The 22178-nt window shown below is 43.2% G+C and overlaps 1 protein-coding gene across 4 annotated transcripts in view; it reads left to right on the plus strand.

Annotated features, from left to right (window-relative positions):
• The first annotated feature begins 6016 nt into the window (after nt 1-6016).
• PTPN21 (protein tyrosine phosphatase non-receptor type 21) overlaps nt 6017-22178 on the plus strand; it is a 69721-nt gene continuing 53559 nt past the window's right edge. Inside the window, exons 1-2 of one of the 4 annotated variants that reach the window (XM_027570626.2) lie at nt 6017-6370; nt 10710-11094. In XM_027570626.2, coding sequence (XP_027426427.1) covers nt 10915-11094 — 180 coding nt within the window. In that variant the 5' untranslated portion in view covers nt 6017-6370; nt 10710-10914. Of the gene's footprint in view, nt 6371-6438; nt 6562-8954; nt 9952-10709; nt 11095-22178 lie in introns of those variants that run through there. The other 3 variants (XM_027570627.2, XM_027570625.2, XM_027570624.2) reach the window with 3 other exon arrangements.

Below are 22178 nucleotides of genomic sequence, written 5' to 3' on the forward strand. Positions count from 1 at the left end.
CACTCAGATTGGTTTCTATTCCTGATGTCCCTGTTTCTATAAATAACAGCTTAATTCTCCCTGTCCATGATCATAAAATCTAGGAATAAGCAGAGAGAGGTCTCCCTTCTCCCCCATATCCACTAAATCTGGAAGGGTCCCTATTAGCTATCCATTGCTTAGTAACAAATGACCACACACTAAACTTAGCAGCTTAAAACACACACATTATCATCTCATGGTTTTCATGAGTCAGGAATCTGAGCACAGCTTAACAGTCCTCTGGTCAGGCTCTCACAAGGCTGCTGTTGGGATGTCAGTCGCAGGTCGTGTTCTCATTTGGAGGCTTGACAGAGGAAAACTCCACTTTTAAGTTCACTGGTGTTGTTAGCAAAATTAATTCCCTTGCAACTTTATGAGGGAGGGCCCCAGCTTTTTCCTAGCTGTTTGTCTTGAGGCCACCTTCAGGCCATAGAGGTTGCCCACAGTTCCTTGCCATGCGCTTCTTCAACATGGCTACTTACTTAAGTCCACCAAGACAGTCTCTCAGCTCAGGGAAGGCCCAGTTCCTCTTCTTCTTGGGGCTCTCACTCTATTTGGTAACTTAGGGCCACCCAGGGCCTGACCCAGAATCAAGTGATTCAGGGGTAATTACATCTGCAAAATCCCCCCCCCCTTTTTTTGCCATATTCATTAACTAAAAGCAAGTCATAGGTGCTGCCCACCGTCAGGGGGAGGGGATCATACAGGGTGTGATCAGCAGGGGCAGGAATCACGGGGCCACCTAGGGTCTGTCTGCCACATGGCCCTGTATCTTATATAATCATTTTTTTCCTTCTGAATTCCTATAGCATCTATGTGGGAGCTACTAGTATGACACTTAATATACCCTCTGTAATATTAATTGTGTGTGTGTCCTAACAAAATTACAAATTCTTGTAGTTCTCCATTTCTCCAAAATTTCTTTCAGGATGCTAGACACATAGGAAGCACTTATGAAATATTTGTAGGATAAAATAAATGACCTAAATTAACAAAAGCATTCCTCATGGATTAATCCAACCATCATGCCCTCATCCAACATTGATGAGAAGCAGCAAAGTGACTGAGAACGAGGACGCCGGAGCCCTGCTGCTCCCTCCTAAACCTTAGGCGAGTTGCTTAGGCTCTCTGTGCCTCAGTTTCCTCACCTGTGACATTCGTATGATAGCAGTTCCTCCTTCATAGGGTTATGAGGATGAAATAAATTAAAATCTGGGAAGCATTTTAAGATGTGTTTGGCTCACAGCAGCACTGTTTGTTGATTAAAAATTAAATGCCTTCTCAGAGTCAGACACTGTGCTGGGAGCCAGAGCACAAAGATGAGCAAGATGGAGTCCCTGCTTTCATGACACTCACTATCCAAAAGATAGTCCATTATTTCTATTTATCCACCATTTCAGAACTAAGAATGAAAACACTTTTGTACCCATTACCGATTACAAAATCCTTAGTCGATATTTAGATAATATTGAAAGAGCATTTTACAGAGAATAGAAAATGTTTTCATTAAAATGTATTTGGAATAGGGAAACTTTTATTAAAATGTATTCAAGGGGCGCCTGGGTGGCTCAGTCGGTTAAGCGTCTGCCTTCATTCGGCTCAGCTCATGATCCCAGAGTCTGAGGATGGAGTCCTCAGAACCCTTGGCAGGGAGACTGCTTCCCCCTCTCCCTCTGCCCTCCGCTCCACCCCTGCTTGTGCTCTCTCACTCTCAAATAAATAAATCCTTAAAAAATGTATTCAAGAAACGGTTAACTTTCAGAATACATTTAAAAGCTGCTTAAGAATGCACACATTTATAATAATAAAGAAAAGAAGATGAAAAGAAATGCTTTTACTTAAAAAAAAAAAAGTGGGGGGCAGCACCTGGTTGGCTCAGTCAGTAGAACATGTGATTCTTGATGTCTGGGTTGTAAGTTCAAGCCCCACATTGGACCTAGAGCTCACTTTCACTTAAAATAAAAAATAAAAAAAAAAAAAATTCACTTCCTCTGCCCCCTCCTCATGCTCTCTCTTCCAGCTTGTGCTCTCTCTCCTTCTCTCTCTCTCTCTCTCAAATAAATAGACAAAATCTTTAAAAAAAAAGTCTTAAAAAAAAAGAACCCACACATTTAGACCTCAGGAGGAGTTACAGTGTCACAGGGTGCACTAAACCGATGGTGTTCAGTGGTCCAACACTGTTCAAGGTGCTTCTCTGGAAGATACAGCTTCATAAACCACATCACATCCAGAGGAAGATGATCATGATGATGACCAGAGAGAAACCATTAAAGGAACGAAGGGTATTTACCTTGAAAAAGACTAAGCTAGACCAAGAGAATTCTTTTCTGGCATGGAAGGGCTCTCCAGTTCAGGATGAATGACCTATTTTGCTATAGGGGATAGAATGAGGACTAAATTTCAACAAACCACAATGCAGGCTAAGAGGGTTCTGGGTTGTCTTTTAAAGAGAGAAGATGACAAAAAGAGCGTTAGTTTTGAAGTCAGAGAGGCCTGAGCCCAACTCCATGGAGCCCTGTGTCCTCTAACATTGGCCTCTTCCTACCTCCAGCCCGCTCTCAGGGCAGCATTCCAGCTGGACGTTGCACGTGCTCATCCTTTGCAAGCCTGTATATGTGGGGGGCGGGGGGGGGGCAGGAGGGAGAGAGGTAGGGTTTGGAGGTGGTTTCCTTCAGCCTGGAATGCTTTTCTCTTCTTTTCCTTGAGTTCTTTGTGAGCTTTTTTGTTTGTCCTTCCAGGCTCAGCTAGAAGCTAATCATAGTGATAAACCAGACATGACTACCCCCCTTAAAACATATTCTCATTAATATATTCCCCTACTGTAATATATATGCATATATATAGTACTGGAGTGCGTGTGTGTGCAGTGCACGCTCCTAAGTCTTTGAGGACAGAGCCATACATCTTATTTGTCTTTCTGGCTCTTCCTAACCCTTCCCTCTGGGAATCCTAATCTCTATGTGGTGGGAGAAGAGGGTCAGTCATTCAGTTTAGATTCTTGCAGAAGATGATAATTTACATAGTGAGGTATAGTAGGTACTCACCAAGCTATCAAAGCAGATTAATTTCTTTTTTTAAGGTTTTATTTTTGGGGGGGGCGCCTGGGTGGCTCAGTCGGTTAAGCGACTGCCTTCGGCTCAGGTCATAATCCTGGAGTCCCGGGGATCGAGTCCCACATCGGGCTCCCTGCTGAGCAGGGAGTCTGCTTCTCCCTCTGGCCCTCCCCCCCCATGCTCTCTCTCTCTCTCTCTCTCTCTCATTCTCTCTCTCTCTCAAATAAATAAATAAAATCTTTAAAAAAAAGATTTTATTTTTTTTAAATAATCACACCCAATGCAGGGCTCGATCTCACAACCCCGAGATGGGGTCACATGCTCCACCAACTGAGCCAGCCAGGCGCACCCTGAATTTCTTAACTCCTAAGAAAATATTATTCAGTGCACCACCAAAACCACAATTTCCTTTCCTTTTTATTGATTATCTTTTTTAATTCAGGACTTTTTTTTTAATTTTATTTTTAACTAATTTCTACAGCCAACATGGGGCTCGAACTTAACCCAAGATAAAGAGTCTCATGCTCTACCAACAACTGAGACAGGGGCCCCTTAAATTTTAATTATTTTATTAAGAATTATCTTCATGTGGGTAAGTATTTATACCATGCCACTTTCTGGGTAACAAGAGGAGATAAAGATACAGATATGTATGGCTTATTTATCTACAGAGTATCTCTAAATAGATTCAGAAGGTTATGGTAAACACTGGTTACTGGCACGAGGAGAGCTGGGCGTCTAGCAGGCAGGATGGGAAGATTTTCACTGACATCTTTTTATACTTTTTTGGGGTTGAACCATACAAATTATTTCTCTTCATTCAAACATAAGCCAATAATAAGTTCAAGTCTGATGCTTTGAAGGGGCTGCTCATGTGGCTTATCACGGGGGAGTTACTGTCATATTAACATGGTTGAGGGAAAATAGAGTTTAAGTACTTGGTCAGCAAATGACACTGATGCAGTGAGGGGGAGGAAGTTCAAATCTGTTGTCTAATATCGCTTGGGTTTTATGATCATTTTCTATTTTTAAAATTCTTTTATTTTCTTCCCGATTCAATTAACACGTTTTTATTTAGTACCTACTCTCTGCCAGTAGTTGTCCTAGGAATTCTAGGAGATATAAAAGAAGCCTTCATGAAATAGTTTTTAAAGCTCTTGTCAAGTGTGGAGATCACTGTGGAATGGGGTGTCTTGGAAGCAGAGAGCCTTGAATTGAGGCTTGGAGAGCAAGGCAAGACTCAGAAAAATGAAAGGGGGGGGTGGGCAGGAGGTGCTATGGGCCAGGAGAAACAGCTTGACTGGGGCATTCAGGGGGAAAAGAGAAATTGAGAATGGCCAAAGAGCCTAGAGCATCTTAGAAAGGCCCTAAAGGACAGGCAGAAAAGCTAGCCTTGGGGGTCCTTTGGGAGTGATAGACCCAAGAGAGAGAGGTAAACTTGGTATTTGCATGTAAAGGAGAGAGAACTGAGAAACCAGATGCAAGACCACCCTTGTTGCAATAATCCGGATGTAAAATGATGAAGGTTTGGTTTAGAAGGGGGTAGGAGAGAGAGAGGAAAGAAAGAAATCCTGAGAGGTTGCAAAGGAGGAAATACCAGGTCTTGATGGTAGGCTGGAGATGAGAAAGGGAGAAGGGTCTCACATAATTTCAATTTTTCTAGCTCGGGAGACCAGAAAGGGACTCATATTCATGGCTCTTTTTTTTTCCTCACACACAATTTGACCCCCTCATGGTGTACTGTTAAAATATCAGTTACAAACAGAATTAATTTAATTTTTCTATCAGAAACACATGTAGTCTTATTTGCTTTTAGCTCCATCATCTGCCTTGAATCTTGGCCGGCTTTGTTCTCCCAGAGCGCTCATACCTTTATGATATATGTGTGGTGTGTAGGTGTGTGCATCTTCCACTAGACCAGAAATCCTCTGTGTGTAGGGGCTATGACTTAGGCATAATATGTACTCAATAAATGGCTGCTAATTGTTGATGAAAATGAGAGTTGAATAAAATCTAACACCAAAAACCTTTCCAGAACCCGTATTTTTTAAAAAAATCATTTAAATTAAAATTTGCCAAATAAAAGCTTCCCTGCTCCAATCACTCAAACCACATGCCAGGTAAAGATCAAATAATCCTACTGTGATGGTGTTAGGGTCACACAGTTTTATTCCTCCGCTTAAGTGCTGTAATTCAGTTACAATAATGCAGCTTAAAAATACAATACTGTGTAATAATAAACACCGCTAACGGGGTCTAGAGTTAAACAAAAACACTTCACATGTATCTTACACAAGTTACTGGACAGTGATTATTATTATTCTCACTTTAGAAGAGAGGAAGCAGGCACAGTGAGGTTACGAAATTTGCACAAGTTTACCCACCTAGAAACTGTTGGCGCTGAGATTTGAACCTGGACAACTTGACCATGGAGTCCCCATCTCTAATAGCTCTACTCTGTACTGCGTATGTATCCAGCTCTTTCGGAGACCGAGCTGTTAGAGGCATATCAACCTTTTTGGGGGGGAGAAGAGGACTTTCCCACCCAGTACTTTAAAGTGTTTTTCCTTTTTTATGGGGTATATCTTTAGACGTAAGCATGGAAGTAAGAAATAGAATATTTGAATTGTTTTCAGAAATGTACAACAGTAAAGGAATAACTCCAGCAAAAATAGCATTTTACGGACCCTTTACCTGGAACCGAAATATCCCCCTCCCCTCATTTTTATTAAAAGCCTTGCTTTATTTGGAAACTCTTAAAATAAGTGGTCATATGATTAAAAAAAAAGCAGCGGCGCGCCCCCTCCCCGGCGGCCGGGCGCAGCTGTCCACACCTCCCCCGCGCCCCGCCGCCCGCATTCCAACTCTCTGAGGTCACGGGCCGCCGCCACCGCCTCCCCGGATCCGCCCCGCCCGCCCGCCCGGCCCAGGGGGAGGGACGCCCGGCCCCGGCCGCTCCGCTGCTCCGGCCGCGCGTCCCGTGCCCCGTTTGTTCGTCCGTCCGTCCGTCCGTCCTCCTGCCACTCCAGCCCCCACCCCGTTCCTTTGTGCGCGCTCCCGGCTGGCCGGTCCCACCTCCAGGCCTTTCCCGTCACCGCCGCCGCCACCGCCGCCGGACTCTGCCCAGGGGAATGCGGCCGAAGTTTGGGAGACAGGAAGTGAGGCGCGCGAACCCCATGAGCGCGCCGCGACGCGGGCTGGCGTGCGGGCGCGGCTGTGGCTGCCGCGCGGCGGGACCCCGGGAGGCGGGCCGTTGAGCGGGGCGCGCGGCCCCGAGGATGCGGGAGCGGGAGCAGGTGAGGGCGCGGGGCCCCGGCCGGCGGGCGGGCGCTGGGGCTGAGCGGTGGGGTGTGTCCGCCAGCGGGGACCCCGGAGCGCGTCGGCCAGCCCTGGAGCCCCTCCCGGAGGATGGGTCCCGGCTTCCAGACCTGTGGCAGGAGCGTTAACAAAGAGAAAAGTCTTCCCTTTCCAGGTTCTCCGTGATCTAGTTGAGTTCATTTCTAAAAGGGGTCTTGAACTTCTGTTCTGAACTCCTTGGCTGATTGTTGCGGCTTAATTCTGGATCAGGGTGTTAACAGTCTTAGGCATATTTTTGCCTCTCGGTATATTAAATACGAAATGTGCCAGATAACTTTGGCGAGAAGGCGAGTAGGGAAGGATTGTTTGGTGATGACTTGTTTTTGGAGTAAAGAGTGTTTACTCTGGAAAAAAGAATTCTTGGGTCTGCAAATTCCGACTTGTGATTTCTGCAAATCCTGATTAGATTGGCCGCTCTTGGCATGCACGTCTTTTCTTTTATGCTGAGAAAGCCTTATAATAATAGCGTATATTCGCAAACATATTCAAAACACTGTGTGCTCTGACAACCGCTGTATGCCTAATTAGTTGCTGATAGATTTTTTTTTTTTAACTTTGGGATATGACAGTAATTTTACTCTGATAATAGTTGTTTTGTTTCTAGGTATTATATTCTCGAGTATCTACGCCTTTTGTCCATGAGAAATATGTTTCATTTAATGTTATAGATCTATATATTACTCTAAAGATGGCATATTCTGTGATTAAAGTATCACTGGCAAAATTACATGTGGGGAGGATCTTGGCAGCAAGGTGGGGAGAGGACAGGATTCAGAGTTACAGTGTATTTGAGAAACTTTTGAAAGGGAATGTGGAAACATTAAAATGAATTCACAAATATCTGAGACTGCCTTTTGAAAAGTGGAACAGAATTTAACGTGTCTCTTATTACATAACAGGATGGTTTTTGTAGAGAAAGTATTTACTAGTTTTTCTTCACAAGCAAATTATGAATTATCTCTTTAGTAGATAAATTATAATTTCAGATCTTTCAAATTATTGCATATTTTTTTAAAAAGATTTTATTTATTTGACACAGAGAGAGCACAAGTAGGCAGAGCAGCAGGCAGAGGGAGAGGGAGAAGCAGGGTTCCCGCTGAGCAGGGAGCCCTATGTGGGGCTCTATCCCAGGACCCCGGGATCGTGACCTGAGCAGAAGTTAGACGCTTAACCCACTGAGCAACCCAGGCGCCGCTATTCCACATTATTTTACACCTGAAACAGACCTCCCCCAAAAGTAACTTATATTTCTACTCCATTTGAACATTAATAACTTTGACATGATTTGCTAGTGAAAACTGTATATAACAGAAAATTAAAAGGTGTAAATCATTGATAATTTTCTAAATTATTAAACAGTATTATCACAGTAAGTTTTATATAAATAAGCAATAAGCAAGCTATTCTTGTAGATGGATCTTGGGGAAAAATGCACCCTGACATCCACATTCACCCCTCAACTTTTTCTGTTTTTTATATATATATATAACTCTACCCAAGTAAAGAGAAAACATTGGCTTTTCTTTATCTCTGATACAGTAAAACATTTCAGATCTCAGGAACAACTGAAAATTTTACTCTGCATTTGCTTAATCAGAGCTTAAGTTAATAATTAAGTTATATAGCATACCTACTGCCTTCAAGGCCTAGGTCTATCTTTGTAGAGTCTACCATATTTGAACACTCAATACAAATACTCATCTTTCCTCTGCATAAATGCAGTGTCTTGTCTCTTCATCACACTACTTAATCTGTCCCGTTTTTTGTTAACCATAATTTGTATGTAAAATTGAAATCCACCACCTCATCTCATGAAAGGTATTTAATAGTATATGCGGTGTGGTATGTTACATACATATAATCTTTTAACATTTGTATTATACAAACACTGATAGCTTATCAGGCAATTTTCTGGTCAAAAGCTTATTTAAAGTTCTCATTTCTTGATTTTTTTTTTCATTTTGCCTCAGCTTTAGTTTATACACTGACAGAGCAAAGGGCATTGAAAACTGCAGGTGGAGACCATATCTTCTTTTTTTTTTTAAGATTTTTACTTATTTGAGAGAGAATGAGAGAGAGAGAGAGCATGACAGGGGGGAGGGTCAGAGGGAGAGGCAGACTCCCCGCTGAGCAGGGAGCCGGATGCGGGACTCGATCCCGGGACTCCAGGATCATGACCTGAGCCGAAGGCAGTCGCTTAACCAACTGAGCCACCCAGGCGCCCGAGACCATATCTTTTTATAATATTTATATTACCCCCCTTAGTATGGTGCTTTTACTTATAGAAGGTACTCAGCAAAAAACAGCGCTTTATAGTCCTGGTTTTTTCCTTTGGCCTTCTTCCTCTAGTCCTTGTTTTTAACTTTTATTTTTCTGGCTACCTGGGCATAACCAGAACTTCAAAGGCAAAAAACCAAACCAAAACACAAACAACAAAAGCAAGAATACAGAAACAGAAAAAACCGTGGTGCGGTCCTTACTAGAGATACAGCCATGTATATAATTATAGCATGCATGTAATCTCCTTAAGGGCAGCGACGGCTTAGGGTTCGTCTTAGATTTCTCACACTGCCCACTACGCTGCCTTGTACTCAGAGACGCAGTACACTTTTGTGGAGTGGAATTACAAAATGTTACCTCTGGCAAAGCCTAGTGAAATAGCTACTCTCTATTCTCTAGTTCTGCCATACTCCAGCCCTGTGTGCCCATCGTCTCTGAAACCGAGACGCAGTCAGGAAAGCGGAAAAGAGCAGAAGACTGGGAATGAGGAACCTGGGATCCATTCCTAGCTCAGCCCATCCCAGTGTGAAGCTGAGAAAGTCCCTTCTTTCGAGGCCTGGGTTCTGTGTCTCCCAGATGAGAGGACTGGGGGCGGACCTTGCCCCTCCGCGCGGTTCCCCGCCCAAGTTCAGGGTAGCCAGCCACAGCCACGGCCGAGCCTCGCTGAACGACTCGTCTTCTGGGGCAGCCTCTACGCAGAAAAAACAAAAACAATCCCCCAAAGGGTAGGAACCCTCCCGGGATTTTGTTGACTCGTTTAGAGGGAAAAACACCCAGCCAGTGTAAAAACCCCCAGCCGCCGCTCACGCTCAGTTTGCTCCACCCAGGAGTTACCAGGTGTGTTTAAAAACGTTGTAAATCACGTATGGGGGGTGGAGGTGTCCTGAGGCTCCAAAGAGGGAACCAAACGGACCCCGCCCAGACCCGTCCACCTCCTGTGCGTCTCGAGCTGGGTTCTTTAAACGCTCCCTCCGGGGGCAGCAGGAGCCAGTCCTTCGTTAGCGCGTCCGCCCGGAAACGCGGCGGCGGGCGGAGAGTTCCGGGACTTCTGAGGCTGCGCGTTGGCCCGGCAACGCCGCCGGCTTTTCGGCGGGGAGGACTCGGCGGGGGGAGTCGGAGCCGGAGTTCTCCCCTGCTCCCCCTGCTTCGTGGGCTTGCTGAGCCGGGTCCGCCCCTCGTTAATCCAGGATGGCGTTTAAGGCTTCGCCCGCCTCGGCTTCTGGGCCGCGGCTCTGCTCAGGTGAAGGCCCCCCGCCTCTCCGGCGTCCCCACCCGTTGGGAAGCCGGGGCCACCGTTTTCAGAATTTCCCTGCTTCTGGTGGTAATCGGGTAACAAGCATTGGTAGGGTCTTTATGACTTGTCAATCAATTTGGAGACGTAAATGTTTATAAAGCAGAAACGGCCCGACCAACGCTTGTTAAGCGTAAGCGTTTCACCTCGCTTGAACCTCACAGCTGCCATATGTTAGAGCGGATTATTGCTCCCCTTTGGGTTCAGGGTTCATTTGTCTAATGGGGTTTAGACTTTCACCGAGGGCTTTTGGAGGTGTTTTGCTGTTATCTCCCGTAAGGGCTAAAGAACCCCGACACTTGGCGTCTTAGGGAGCCGAAAAAATTAACTATAAAAAACAAAACTTTAACGTAGAACCACACTAAGGCTAGCTACTAAATTTGGCGGTACGGTAGTGCCAGCCACTGTCTGGTTTAATCCCGAAGATAGCCGCAGGTGGTTATCGCTATTTGTAGGGTTCAATGAGGGGTGGAGTCTGACCCAGGGGCTAAGGCAGTGCGATGGTAAACTTCCTCACTGCCTCCCAGATGGCTGTTCAGGCCTTCTTTTTCCAGGAGACAGGGAAAGCTTATTCTTTGGATACAGCTTTCATGATTTTTATTTTTAAAAAAACTCAGAGGCGGCCGGGGGTGGGGGGAGAGGATAAAAATAAAAACTCCGTTCAGAACTTGCTATTGCCCCTGTAACTGGTATTCCTCTTTCCTCAGCACTGGCGTGGATGCTCCCTTCACCCGGCCTTTGGGGACTCAGTTGCTTTTTGATGGCGGCAGCCGCTGCTGGGTGAGCGGCCGGAGACTGTGCAGTACTCCTCCCGTCGGGAGAGGATCGCTTTCTCCCGCCGTCACCACCTCCGCGTTGGTAGCGGTGCTTTTCCCTCTTTAACCTCTCCGCCACGCTCGAAGGGACGAGAAGATGCCACTGCCATTTGGATTGAAACTAAAACGCACCCGGCGCTACACGGTGTCCAGCAAGAGCTGCCTGGTTGCCCGCATCCAGCTGCTCAATAATGAATTTGTGGAGTTCACGCTGTCTGTGGAGAGCACTGGCCAGGAGAGCCTGGAAGCTGTGGCCCAAAGACTGGAGCTCCGGGAGGTGAGCCACCCCCCCCCCCCGCCCCAAAAAAGGCTGCAGGCTTCTCTAGCCTGGCTTCGTGCCTTCTTCCTTCCCAGACATTTTAATGCATGCTGGCTCTGTGTTCTCCAAGTATGTCGCTGGCCATGATGTCTAAGTCTGCAAGCCCCCCTCCCTGTGAAAAAGGAATAGATACAGAGCAAGAGGTCTTTCTTTGGGTGTGCCCCATAAGATCACTAGTAGTGCTGAGTTTTAAAATGCTTATATTTATTCCCTTAAAATGTAATACAAAATCAAATAGTAATGCGTTTAGGATTGTCCAGGTTCCTTTTTCCTTTTCTAAGATTTTATTTATTTGAGAGAGAGAGAGAGAGCATGAGCAGGGGGGAAGGGGCAGAGGGAGAGGGGGAAGCAGACTCCTTGCTGAGCAGTGAGCATGATCCCGGGCTTGATCTCAGGATCCTGAGATCATGACCTGAGCTGCAGGCAGACGTTTAACCAAATGAACCACCCAGGAGCCCCCCAAGTTCCCCTTTTCTAATAGAATCCCAAATGCATCCTCCTGACCTAGTACAGTTTACTGATTTCATTCATTCATTCAACATTCCTTTTTGAATTCTGGTTTCTTCACCAACTGGTTGTTTAACCTTGGATGAGTTATGTGACTCTCTGGGATCTAGTTCCCTCATCTGAACCATGGGGATAACAGTGGTGCCTAATGCTCAAGAGTGGTTGTGTGATTTAAAGTGCATGTAAAGCCAGCTCCCCCTTTTTTTTTTAACTTTGTCCTTTTTTTTTAAGTTATTTTTTTTAGTAATCTCTATACCCATTGTGAGGCTTGAACCCACAACTCCAAGATCAAGTGTCTCATGCTCTTCCGACTGAGCCAGCTAGGTGCCCCAACACTAAAGCTGTAGCAGTAGTCTTTTACAGTTATCATAGGGAAGTTTGCCCTGGAAAACCTGTAATCTCGTCTGTAGGAAGTTGTAGAGTCCTCAGGGATCCACATAATGTCTTAAATTTAAAATGCTATGTAAGGCCTGTGAATAAAAGGGCTCTTCCTGTCTTTGGCTGCTTGGTTCTGGGGTAAGAGAAAGATGGAGAAACTGGTTATTCCCTGTAAATGCCCAGGTTATATTCCTAACTGGAAATCCCATTGTTGTAGTTCATAAAAAGTTAGGAATAGATAAACTGTGCCCTGGTGACTATTCAGAATCATTTGATTATTTGATATTAAAGACCTGTTAGGTGCCAAGGACATATGTAGTAGGAGCTCATGCTAGTGTTAATACCAGTAAGAAAATAGGCTGATCCGTGCTATGATAGGGAAAGTAGAGGGTGCTATGGACAATAGGGAGAGGCAGCAGAGGGGAAAGGGATGGTGCAGGGTGGACTTGCTGAAGGCTGGAAAGACTGTTGCAGCAAAGGAACTGTAGGCCAAAGACATGAGGCAGGTGTTCTACCTGGAGCCTCAGGTAGGGAGAGGAAAGGCTGAGAACAGGGCCACATAATGCTGGGTTTTTGTTAAAGGGTTTGAGTTTGTCATGAAAGTAGTAGGGAAGTTAGTGAAGGATTTTATTTTATTTTATTTTTTAATTTTATTATTTTATTTATTTTTAAGTAATCTTCACACCCAACATGGGGCTTGAACTCACAACCCTGATATCAAGAGTCTTATGCTCTTCCGACTCAGCCACCCAAGTGCCCTATTAGTGAAGGATTTTATTTTTTATTTTCTTTATTTTTTTAAAAGATTTTATTTATTTATTTGATAGAGAGAGACACAGCGAGAGAGGGAGCACAAGCATGGGGAGTTGGAAGAGGGAGAAGCAGGCTTCCTGCGGAGCAGGGATCCCGATGCGGGGCTCGATCCCAGGACCCTGGGATCATGACCTGAGCTGAAGGCAGACGCTTAACGACTGAACCACCCAGGTGCCCCTATTTTTTATTTTTTTTAAAAGGATTTTATTTATTTATTTGACAGAGAGCAAGCACAAGCAGGGGGAGTGGCAGACAGAGGGAGAGGGAAAAGCAGGCTCCCCCTGATTGTGGGGCTCCATCCCAGGACCCCGAGAGCATGACCTGAGCCGAAGGCAGACGCTTAACCAACTGAGCCACCCAGGTTCACCTAGTCAAGGATTTTATTATTATTATTTTTTAAGATTTTATTTATTTATTTGACAGAGACAGGGAGAGAGGGAATACAAGCAGGGGAGTGGGAGAGGGAGAAGCAGGCTTCCCGCTGAGCAAGGAGCCTGATGTGGGGCTCGATCCCAGGACCCCGAGAGCATGAACTGAGCCAAAGGCAGACACTTAACAACTGAGCCTTCCAGGCACCCCTCCCCTAGTGAAGGATTTTAAACAGGGGGTTTGGTGTGATTGTTTTTGTGACGAGTGGGCCTTCTGGAGAATGAGTAGAAAGGAGTAGTTGTGGTGCAGATGATAGTCACTTGGATCTGGATGGGGATGGAGAGAAGTGGCTGGAATCGGGAGATACTCAGGACCTACATGCCAAGTGTGGAGAAGGGCTAGCCAGAGGATCCAGGCTGATACTCAGGTTTCCAGTATGGTGGAGCTTGTAACTGGGAGAGGAAGCATAAAAGGAAGAGCAGGTTTGAGGGGGATAGGGAGAGGTGTGTGGTGAGATCAGTGCTGGAAGTGCTCAGTTAGAGATGTGGGTTGGAGATGTTGCGCAGGCAGAGGCATGTGCAGCCTTGGAGCTCAGCTCGGGGTAGGGATTTGGGCATCATCAGTCTAGGTCAGCTCATCAAAGCTGGGAGAGGGCATGAGGCTGTCTAGGAGAGAGAGAGAAGACATAGCCGACCCCTGGGGTTGAATAGAGGAGGCTGAGCCTTAGTAAGGAGCTAGAACGGAACACCAAGAAGGAGAAAGGAAACTTTTTCTAAATTCACCATATTTGGGCTGTGAAGAGTGACTTTTAAAATGGAGGAACATTAACCCCACAGGAAAATATTGCTATTCATTATAGCAACAGCCTCTCAGAGCTGTTGAAATTCTCTGCATATCATTCATTCTGAGTTTCATAACACATTTTCAAGAGAGGTTGTGAAAGCCTTTGTAGAATTTAAGGGGAATTAGAAAACTCTCCAGTTTGGAAGGTATATGTTACAGAGCTTTGATGGAGGTGATGAGACAAGAGGGTGTCAGCTGGGCACAACCACTCCCACGGGGCAGGATAACCTTGATGGAATCAGCACAGTTTAGAGTGAGGGGTTCAGCTTAAAAACCTATTATCGGGTTGCCTAGGTGGCTCAGTTGGTTAAGCGTCTGCCTTCGGCTCAGGTCATGATCCCAGGGTCCTGGAATCGAGCCCCACATCCAGGTCCCTGCTCAGTGGGGAGCCTGCTTCTCCCTCTTTCTGCCGCTCTGCCTACTTGTGCATGCACTCTCTCTTTCTCTGTCAAATAAAAAATCTTAAAAAAAAAAATAAACCCAAAAACCTATTGTCTTTGGGAGTAAGACATGCGTTACCCCAGTTGACTGAGAAGGATATATAAAAGCAGGAAGCCAGTTTTGTAATTTACAATGAGATATGGAACCACCAAGGGCCCTTAGTATGTGTGTTCCCTGCCCAGGCCATGTTCCCCTGTAGGCGGGCCACATGGGAGCCAGTGCAAACTAGAAGTTGCTTGGTGAGCATGGAACCAGAGAATGAAACTGCCCTGAAAACCTTCCCTGTCTTCATAAGGGGAATGGTGCTGCCTCCAGAACCAGACAAGTTCCTTTGAGTCCGGGTATCCTTTCTGGGCAATGCTTAGGTGGGCACTGCCTTTATTTGCCTCTTGAGAAGACTCTTTAATAGAGTGGTTAAGACATTTGCAAGTTGAATCAGAAAAACTTGAGTTTGGACCCCAGTGCTGCCATTTATTAGTTATGTGACCTATTAGTTATGTGATCCAGTCCAAGTGATACACCACATCGTCACATAATTCATAAATCAACCATCCTGTCCACTTTATGCAATCTCTCCTTCATAACCGTTCACATAGATGGAGATTTTTTTTTATCTGCAAGAAGATAACATGAGACTGAAAAAGGAACTTTTACAATAAAAACATTTTTTAAAAAGTGATTTTGTCTGATTACATTTGGAATTGGAATTTTTCAAGTCCACTGTTTTTCATCTGTGGATTGGGGATAATGGTAATAGTAGTATCTACTTGATGGTGGCTGTGAGGATTCAGTATCAGATGAAAAACATTTAGCGGAGGGCTTGGTATGTGAGAAACTCTCAGCGAGGGTGACTCTTCATTACTGTTGTAATTTGTGACTCCCATTTCCATGTTGTGGTAACTGACCAACTTCTCTTCAGATTAATTCTTTTGTAAATATCTTTTATTCTCTAAGCAGAAAAAGCAGTGTTTATTCATAAAATGTTCTTATAGTAAAATCAAGTATAGTGGCCACTGGTAATCACACTTTTTACATTACTAAACTTAAAATTTTAGCGTACCATTTTAATTTAGCAGTCATATTTGAACCTGTTTTTCATGCCACTGGAAATTAATTTGTACAGTGACACTGCCTTCTTGCCCTCCCCCTCAAAAACAACAGAACTTTAGTACGTTTTTACTTCTCTATTAGCCTGTTTCTTCCCTCTTGCTGTCAACCTATGATTAAAAACAAAAGAAGTTTTATGAAATTTTGGATTAAGTTTTATTTTTTTTCTTTAGGGTATGTCTTTCTCAAGGATTCTTTTTCTTTTTCTTTTTTCTTTTTATTTTTTTTAAAATAGGCTTCACGCCCAGCGTGGAGACCAATGCGGGGCTTGGACTCATGACCCCGAGATCAAGACCTGAGCTGAGATCAAGAGTCGGACACTTAACCAATTGAGTGCCCCAAGCATTCTTTTTAAATCTTATATTACTTTTGATAATCATATTTTTATCATGTTGTCATGGGTTCTAATTAGATTAATTGCAAATTATTATTTCTTGTATAGGGTACCTTCCTTTATCATAAAGTCTTTATACCTTAATTCACATGTGGTTGGTGGGATTTTTAAATGTCCAGTTAGGAAATGGAACTTAAAACACCCTGGAAGCTTTTTTTTTTTTTTTTTAAAGTACTCTCTATGCCCAACATGGGGCTCAAATTGAGGACCTGAGATCAAGAGTCACATACCCTAGGGAACGAACCGGCCAGGTGCCCCAACCCTGGAGGCCTTTAAAAAAAAAAAAACACAAATTTTATTTATTAGATAATCCCTACCCCCAACATGGGGCTTGAACTCATGACCCAGAGATCAAGAGTCACATGCTCTACCAACTGAGCCAGCCAGCAGCCCCTTCTGAAATTCTTTTGAAGATGACTTTTTCATATTTTTGCTGTGATATATTATGTGTTAGTTTTATAACACTCAGCTATTTCTGAGTGTTTTGTGTGTGTATAGGGGAAGGGAGATCCTCACTGACTACATAAGGTGTACATACATAACTACAGTTTTAAAGTTGAGATCAATACTAAGCCATCAGGTGAAAAATCAAGCAAAATTTGCAAGTTCTTCCTGTGGCCTCTCATTTTAAGATTATAATTAGGCTTTGATATTTGGTTGCTCTGCGGTGGTTTATCACAGATCTTCAGAAAAAAAAATTTAATTGTATTTGAAGTGTATCACACATAAGTTTTTATTCCTTAGAATGTAAGCTCTATCAGAGTAGGACGTTATGTCACCTGTGTCTAATAGTGGCTTGTTACCTTACAGAACAATGTTGCTGAATAAATGTCTACTTAGTTTAAAAATTAAACTTGTTTTGAATTTACAGTGATAAGTATAGGCAGCAGCTCAGTTAAGTCAGCCTTTATTTGCTATATGATTTTATTTCCTGGAGAGAGTTGAACATTTACAAACCTTTGAGCACAGGTAGAAAAGTACCTTTTTCTTGAGAATTTTATTTCTTTTTCACTTTGTGGCTTCTTGTGAAACACTTAGAAAATGATCAGGCTTTAGGGACTCCCTGAGGTAAGATTGCTATATCAAGGGAATGTCAACTTCTTTTGAACAGAGTGTTCCTGTAATGTTTTCTGGCTGATGGGGAAACTTTTTGGCTAAGGGATTTGTTGGTATAGAGAGGGATCAAGCATATAATGCAAACCATTACTCTCAAGCACAACTTTAGAAAGTGTTCTTGACCATCAGAGTGTTTTATTTTAAATTAGTGTCTTAGGTATTCCAAATATCCACTGACCTTATCTTGACTGTTATCTGAGTAGACCTCAAGAATTTCATGCGTATTTCCTTCTGCACTAGCTGTTTTCAGTTGGACTCTAAAAATAAACTGAAATATGTGTAAGGTAAAAAAGTATAATACCTGCATACTTTTCAGTCTTTTGGGCTGGATATTTATTTATTCAGGTAGGTAGGTTATAAATCAGATAAAATTGATGTATAGACAAGTATCAGTAAATATCTTTAGTTAGATCTATTGGACCATCTGAAGCAAATGTAAATTTTAGATTGGCCTCTCCACCTAGATAAAACTTTCCAAAGTCAAAAACTGATTAAAACGAGCAAGGATTTTTCTTGATTTTTAGGTTTTCTGTTACTTTTTTTTTTTTTTTCTAGATTATTTTAAAGAGAATGTGAGTTAGTGGGGGGGTGGCAGAGGGAGAAAGAGAATCTTGGGGACCCTGAGATCGTGACCCAGGCTGAAATCAAGAGTCTGTTGCTTAATAGACTGAGCCACTTTTAAGTGCCTCAGATTTTCTGTTACTTTTTTCATTTGATCTAGATAATTAAGAACTAGCCATATAGAGGTGCCTGGCTGGCTCAGTTGGAAGAACATGTGACTCTTGATTTTGGGGTCGTGGGTTTGAGCCCCATGTTGGGTGTAGAGATTACTAAAAAAACAAAATTAAAAAAAAAAACCAGCTATACAAGTAGAGGAATTATAAATACAAACATGTAAATGTTATGCATTTTAATATAAGTAACATCACACAAGTTATTACAGAATTTCAGCTATCACTTAATTTCTAATAAAAGGGCTAATAGTGGGAGATGTTTTTCTCCCAGTATTGAATTTTCCACTTCAGAGACATTAGGAAGGTCCTTGAGTCTCTCTCACCAACAATCTGCCACAGTCGTGTAGTCTCATCACCATATGGAATTAAGCATGAATTTATTCATGTGTGGAGGTTTGTGAGTTTCAAAATGGTGGACGTAGGGAACTGATGGTGTTTTGGCGATCTCACTAAGTTCTGTCATTGCCTTTGATGTATAAAGTTTCAGATTTCATTCCTTATAATACTAAAAGTTTTAGTGGCTTTCTGCTGCCGTCCTTCTGGGTGGATGAACATTATTGTGCTGGAAACTTAATATGCCTTATCACATTTAATCCTCACGTAGAATTAGGCATTACTTTCCCATTTTAAAATGTGGAAACAGAAGTACTGAAAAATTGGGTGATTTGCTCCGCTAATCTGGGTGATCACACAGCTAATAAGCAGAAGAGTCAGAATTTGAGTTTGTATCTGTCAGACTAATGCTTGACCTTTGACTTTTAAAGTTATAGGGATCATGGACCCCTTTAGAATCTGACAGAAATGCAGAATTTTGCGTAGAATTTCAGGTGGTTTGTGGATACCCCCTCTGCCAATTCATTTATGAGCCAGGCTGTGGGCCTAGAAGACTCTTAAAGATGAGGTAGTCTTTCCCCTGCTCTCAGCTTAACCTTTCTTTTCCTTCTTTTTTTTTTTAAAGATTTTATTTATTTGACAAAGATATAGAACTGACTGAGCCACCCAGGCGCCCCTCAGTTTAACCTTCTCTGATCTTTCTTTCTCCACAGGAAGGTGCTGGTAGGATAGAATATTTGTGAACAATTCAAGACCTTTGTATCTTTGGGAGAATAATTTACCTCTTAAGTATATTCCCCCCACCTGCACCCACAAATGTCCTTTTTGAATGGTCTTTATCTTCAGATCTCAGGAAAGGATGTTTGAGGTATTCGTGTCCTCACTGGGACATCTTACTCTTTTTTTTTTTTTTTTTTTGAAGGTTTTATTTTTAGGTAATCTCTACACCCAACATGGGGCTTGAACTTACAACCCCAAGATCAAGAGTCACATGCTCTGCCAACTGAGCCAGCCAGGCGCTCCAGGGACATCTTGCTCTTGAGGGAAAAGCTCCTTTCAAGGAGGAAAGGGAGGAGGTTGTGAGTGGGAGTTTCTTCATTACACCTCTGATCCACATCAGTCTTCCTTACCAGACAGCACCTTTGTGCCCACCTAAGCCATGGTGTGTGACAATTTTTCAATGAACGAATGGATGACTCATATTTATGCATTAACCAAATTCACTGGCCAGTTGTTGAGCCCTGTATTTCATTCTTCTTGTCAGAAACACATCCTGCATTGTAGGTTGTTTTTTTTTTTCTATTAACAAGCCCTTTGTTCGTATCACCTTTTTTTTTTTTTTTTTAAAGTAGCTCCACGCCCAGTGTGGAGCCCAACACGGGGCTTGAACTCCTGACCCTGAGATCAAGACCTGAGCTGAGGTTGTGAGTCGGACGCTTAACCAACTGAACCACCCAGGCCCTCCTCTTACCACTTTCTTTTTTTTTTTTTTTTTAAAGATTTATTTATTTATTTATTTATTTATTTGACGGAGAGAGACACAGTGAGAGAGGGAACACAAGCAGAGGGAGTGGGAGCGGGAGAAGCAGGCTTCCCTCTGAACAGGAATCCCGATGCGGGACTCGATCCCAGGACTCTGGGACCATGACCTGAGCTGAAGGCAGACGCTCAACGACTGAGCCACCCAGGTGCCCCAACAACTGTTTTTTAATGTAGAGTTATTTTTCTTTAGTCATTTCCATTTTTCCTTTTCATCATATAAATTCACATTAGTTGAAATAATTTACTGAGGAGAAAATGGATTGGAGAAATATGACTTGAGGTGTTAATATGTTAAGTCATATCAGCCAATTAAGTTTGGAGTTACCCCTCTGAGAGTTAAGATATCCATTATAACATCCTTTGTCTTCCTCCCAGAGTTTGGTGTGAATTATCTAGAAAATAACCTTAATTCTCATTCACTCCTATTTTGCACAAAAGGTAATATTTAGAGAAGTACATATTTGACTTGTCTTTAGTTTTATGACTGGTACCTGTTTTGAAGTCAAATTTATGTTAGAATGACAATGTAAGGAAAAGAACACATAAATTCTATTTTTTTTTTAAGATTTTATTTTTTTTTTTAAGATTTTATTTCTTTATTTGACAGAGAGAGACACAGCGAGAGAGGGAATACAAGCAGGGGGAGTGGGAGAGGGAGAAGCAGGCCTCCCACGGAGCAGGGAGCCCGATGCGGGGCTCGATCCCAGGACCCTGGAATCATGACCTGAGCTGAAGGCAGACACTTAACGACTGAGCCACCCAGGCGCCCCCACATAAATTCTATATTACAGTATGATAACATAAAGAAAAATGAATCATGTTTAATAATGACTGCATCTAAATTACACAGTATTTGTATAATATGTCACCTACTACTAGAATGCAGACTTCACTGTACACTACTCTAGTCTCAGTCCCTGGCTGGGGCAACTAGCAGTGACAGCCCCCAACTAGAATTCAGGTCTTTGCTCCTGGTTTAGCATTTTTCCCTCAACACCACACTGCTTTTCCATTGAGCCATTGTCATTTTCCTAAAGAAAAGCAATCCGTGTTGGTATTTTCTTTTTTTTTTTTAAAGATTTTATTTATTTATTTATTTATTTGAGAGAGTGAGAGCACAAGCAGTGGGAGTGACAGAAGGAGCAGCCGAGGGGGGGAGAGAGAGAGAGAGAGAAGCAGGCTTCCTGCCGAGCAGGGAGTCCAGTACAGGGCTAGATCCCAGGACCCCAGGATCCTGACAAAATATTACTTGAGCACTTATTTTGTGTGAGACATTTTTTTAATTGCTTTGAATATTTTTGCTAATTTTGGTCCCCAGCAATCCTGTGAGGGAGGCACTATTACACTCCTCTCCACTTTACAGATGGGTAACACAGGTGTGAAGGAACTTTGCTCATGCTTCCAGGGCAGAAAGCACAACTGGAGTAGTTCTGGGTCCTCTTTGATCAGAGCAGCTTTCTCTGGGCAAGTGACAGGTGGCCTGCCCTGGAGTTTGTGCCTCTAAGGACAGCTTGGCGCAGTGCAGCCTCCCAAATCTGATGCAGATTGTTTTAAATACTCTTGAGATATTTGTTATCATTTATTTTAATTACTACAATTTATTATTTTGCTTAAAATATGTTTTTGAAGTTGCAGGCACAGAAAGATAAGCCTGGGAACAAACATAAATCATAATTAGGCCAGCAGGACACCATGGGGAATGCCTGAAGTGCTGAGGGCAGAGCTGTTTGATAGGGAGCCTTCCATGAGCCTGTTGCCTGGCAGAGCTGCAAGCATCAGGCTGATGAAATGGACCCCGGGGGAATTCTCTGCTGAGAGATTTTCCAAAGCAGTAGCTCCTTGCACTGCTGTTGTTTGAACTTGGGGGTTTCTAGAGTCTGATTCTGCATCCAAACAAGAAAAAGTGGTAGAAGCAGTGGGCCCATTGCAGTGCTTGCTGCATTCGTGGTTGGAGCTGAATCACTGTGATTTAGCCACCATGCATGCAGGGATGTTTCCAACTGTTCACAGCATTTCACACCACCCAAGCGTTTCCACTCGGCTGTTTGTGAATTCCGAGCATGAGGAAGGGGCCACTGTAAATTGTTACTCCATTTTACTCCATTTTACTCCATTTTTACTCTTCTGCAAGTCATGATTATCTTTACTGTCTGTTTTTCCATTAAGACTTTTATATTTCTTGAATATAGAATAATTGGATATGGGATAAATTGAATAGAGGATAACTCCTATTATCCTAATAGCACATACATATTTATAGCCAGATCATTCTCTTCTGCAATAACAAAAGTATCTTATTTTATGCATATTAAATAGCACTTCTCAGAATAAAATGTAACTGGCATTATGGTATTTATTTATTTATTTATTTTAAAGATTTATTTATTTATTTATTTGACAGAGACAGCGAGAGGGAACACAAGCAGGGGGAGTGGGAGAGGGAGAAGCAGGCCTCCTGCTGAGCA

This window comes from Zalophus californianus, chromosome 6, assembly GCF_009762305.2.
Source record: "Zalophus californianus isolate mZalCal1 chromosome 6, mZalCal1.pri.v2, whole genome shotgun sequence".
In the NCBI taxonomy this organism is placed as follows: domain Eukaryota; kingdom Metazoa; phylum Chordata; class Mammalia; order Carnivora; family Otariidae; genus Zalophus; species Zalophus californianus.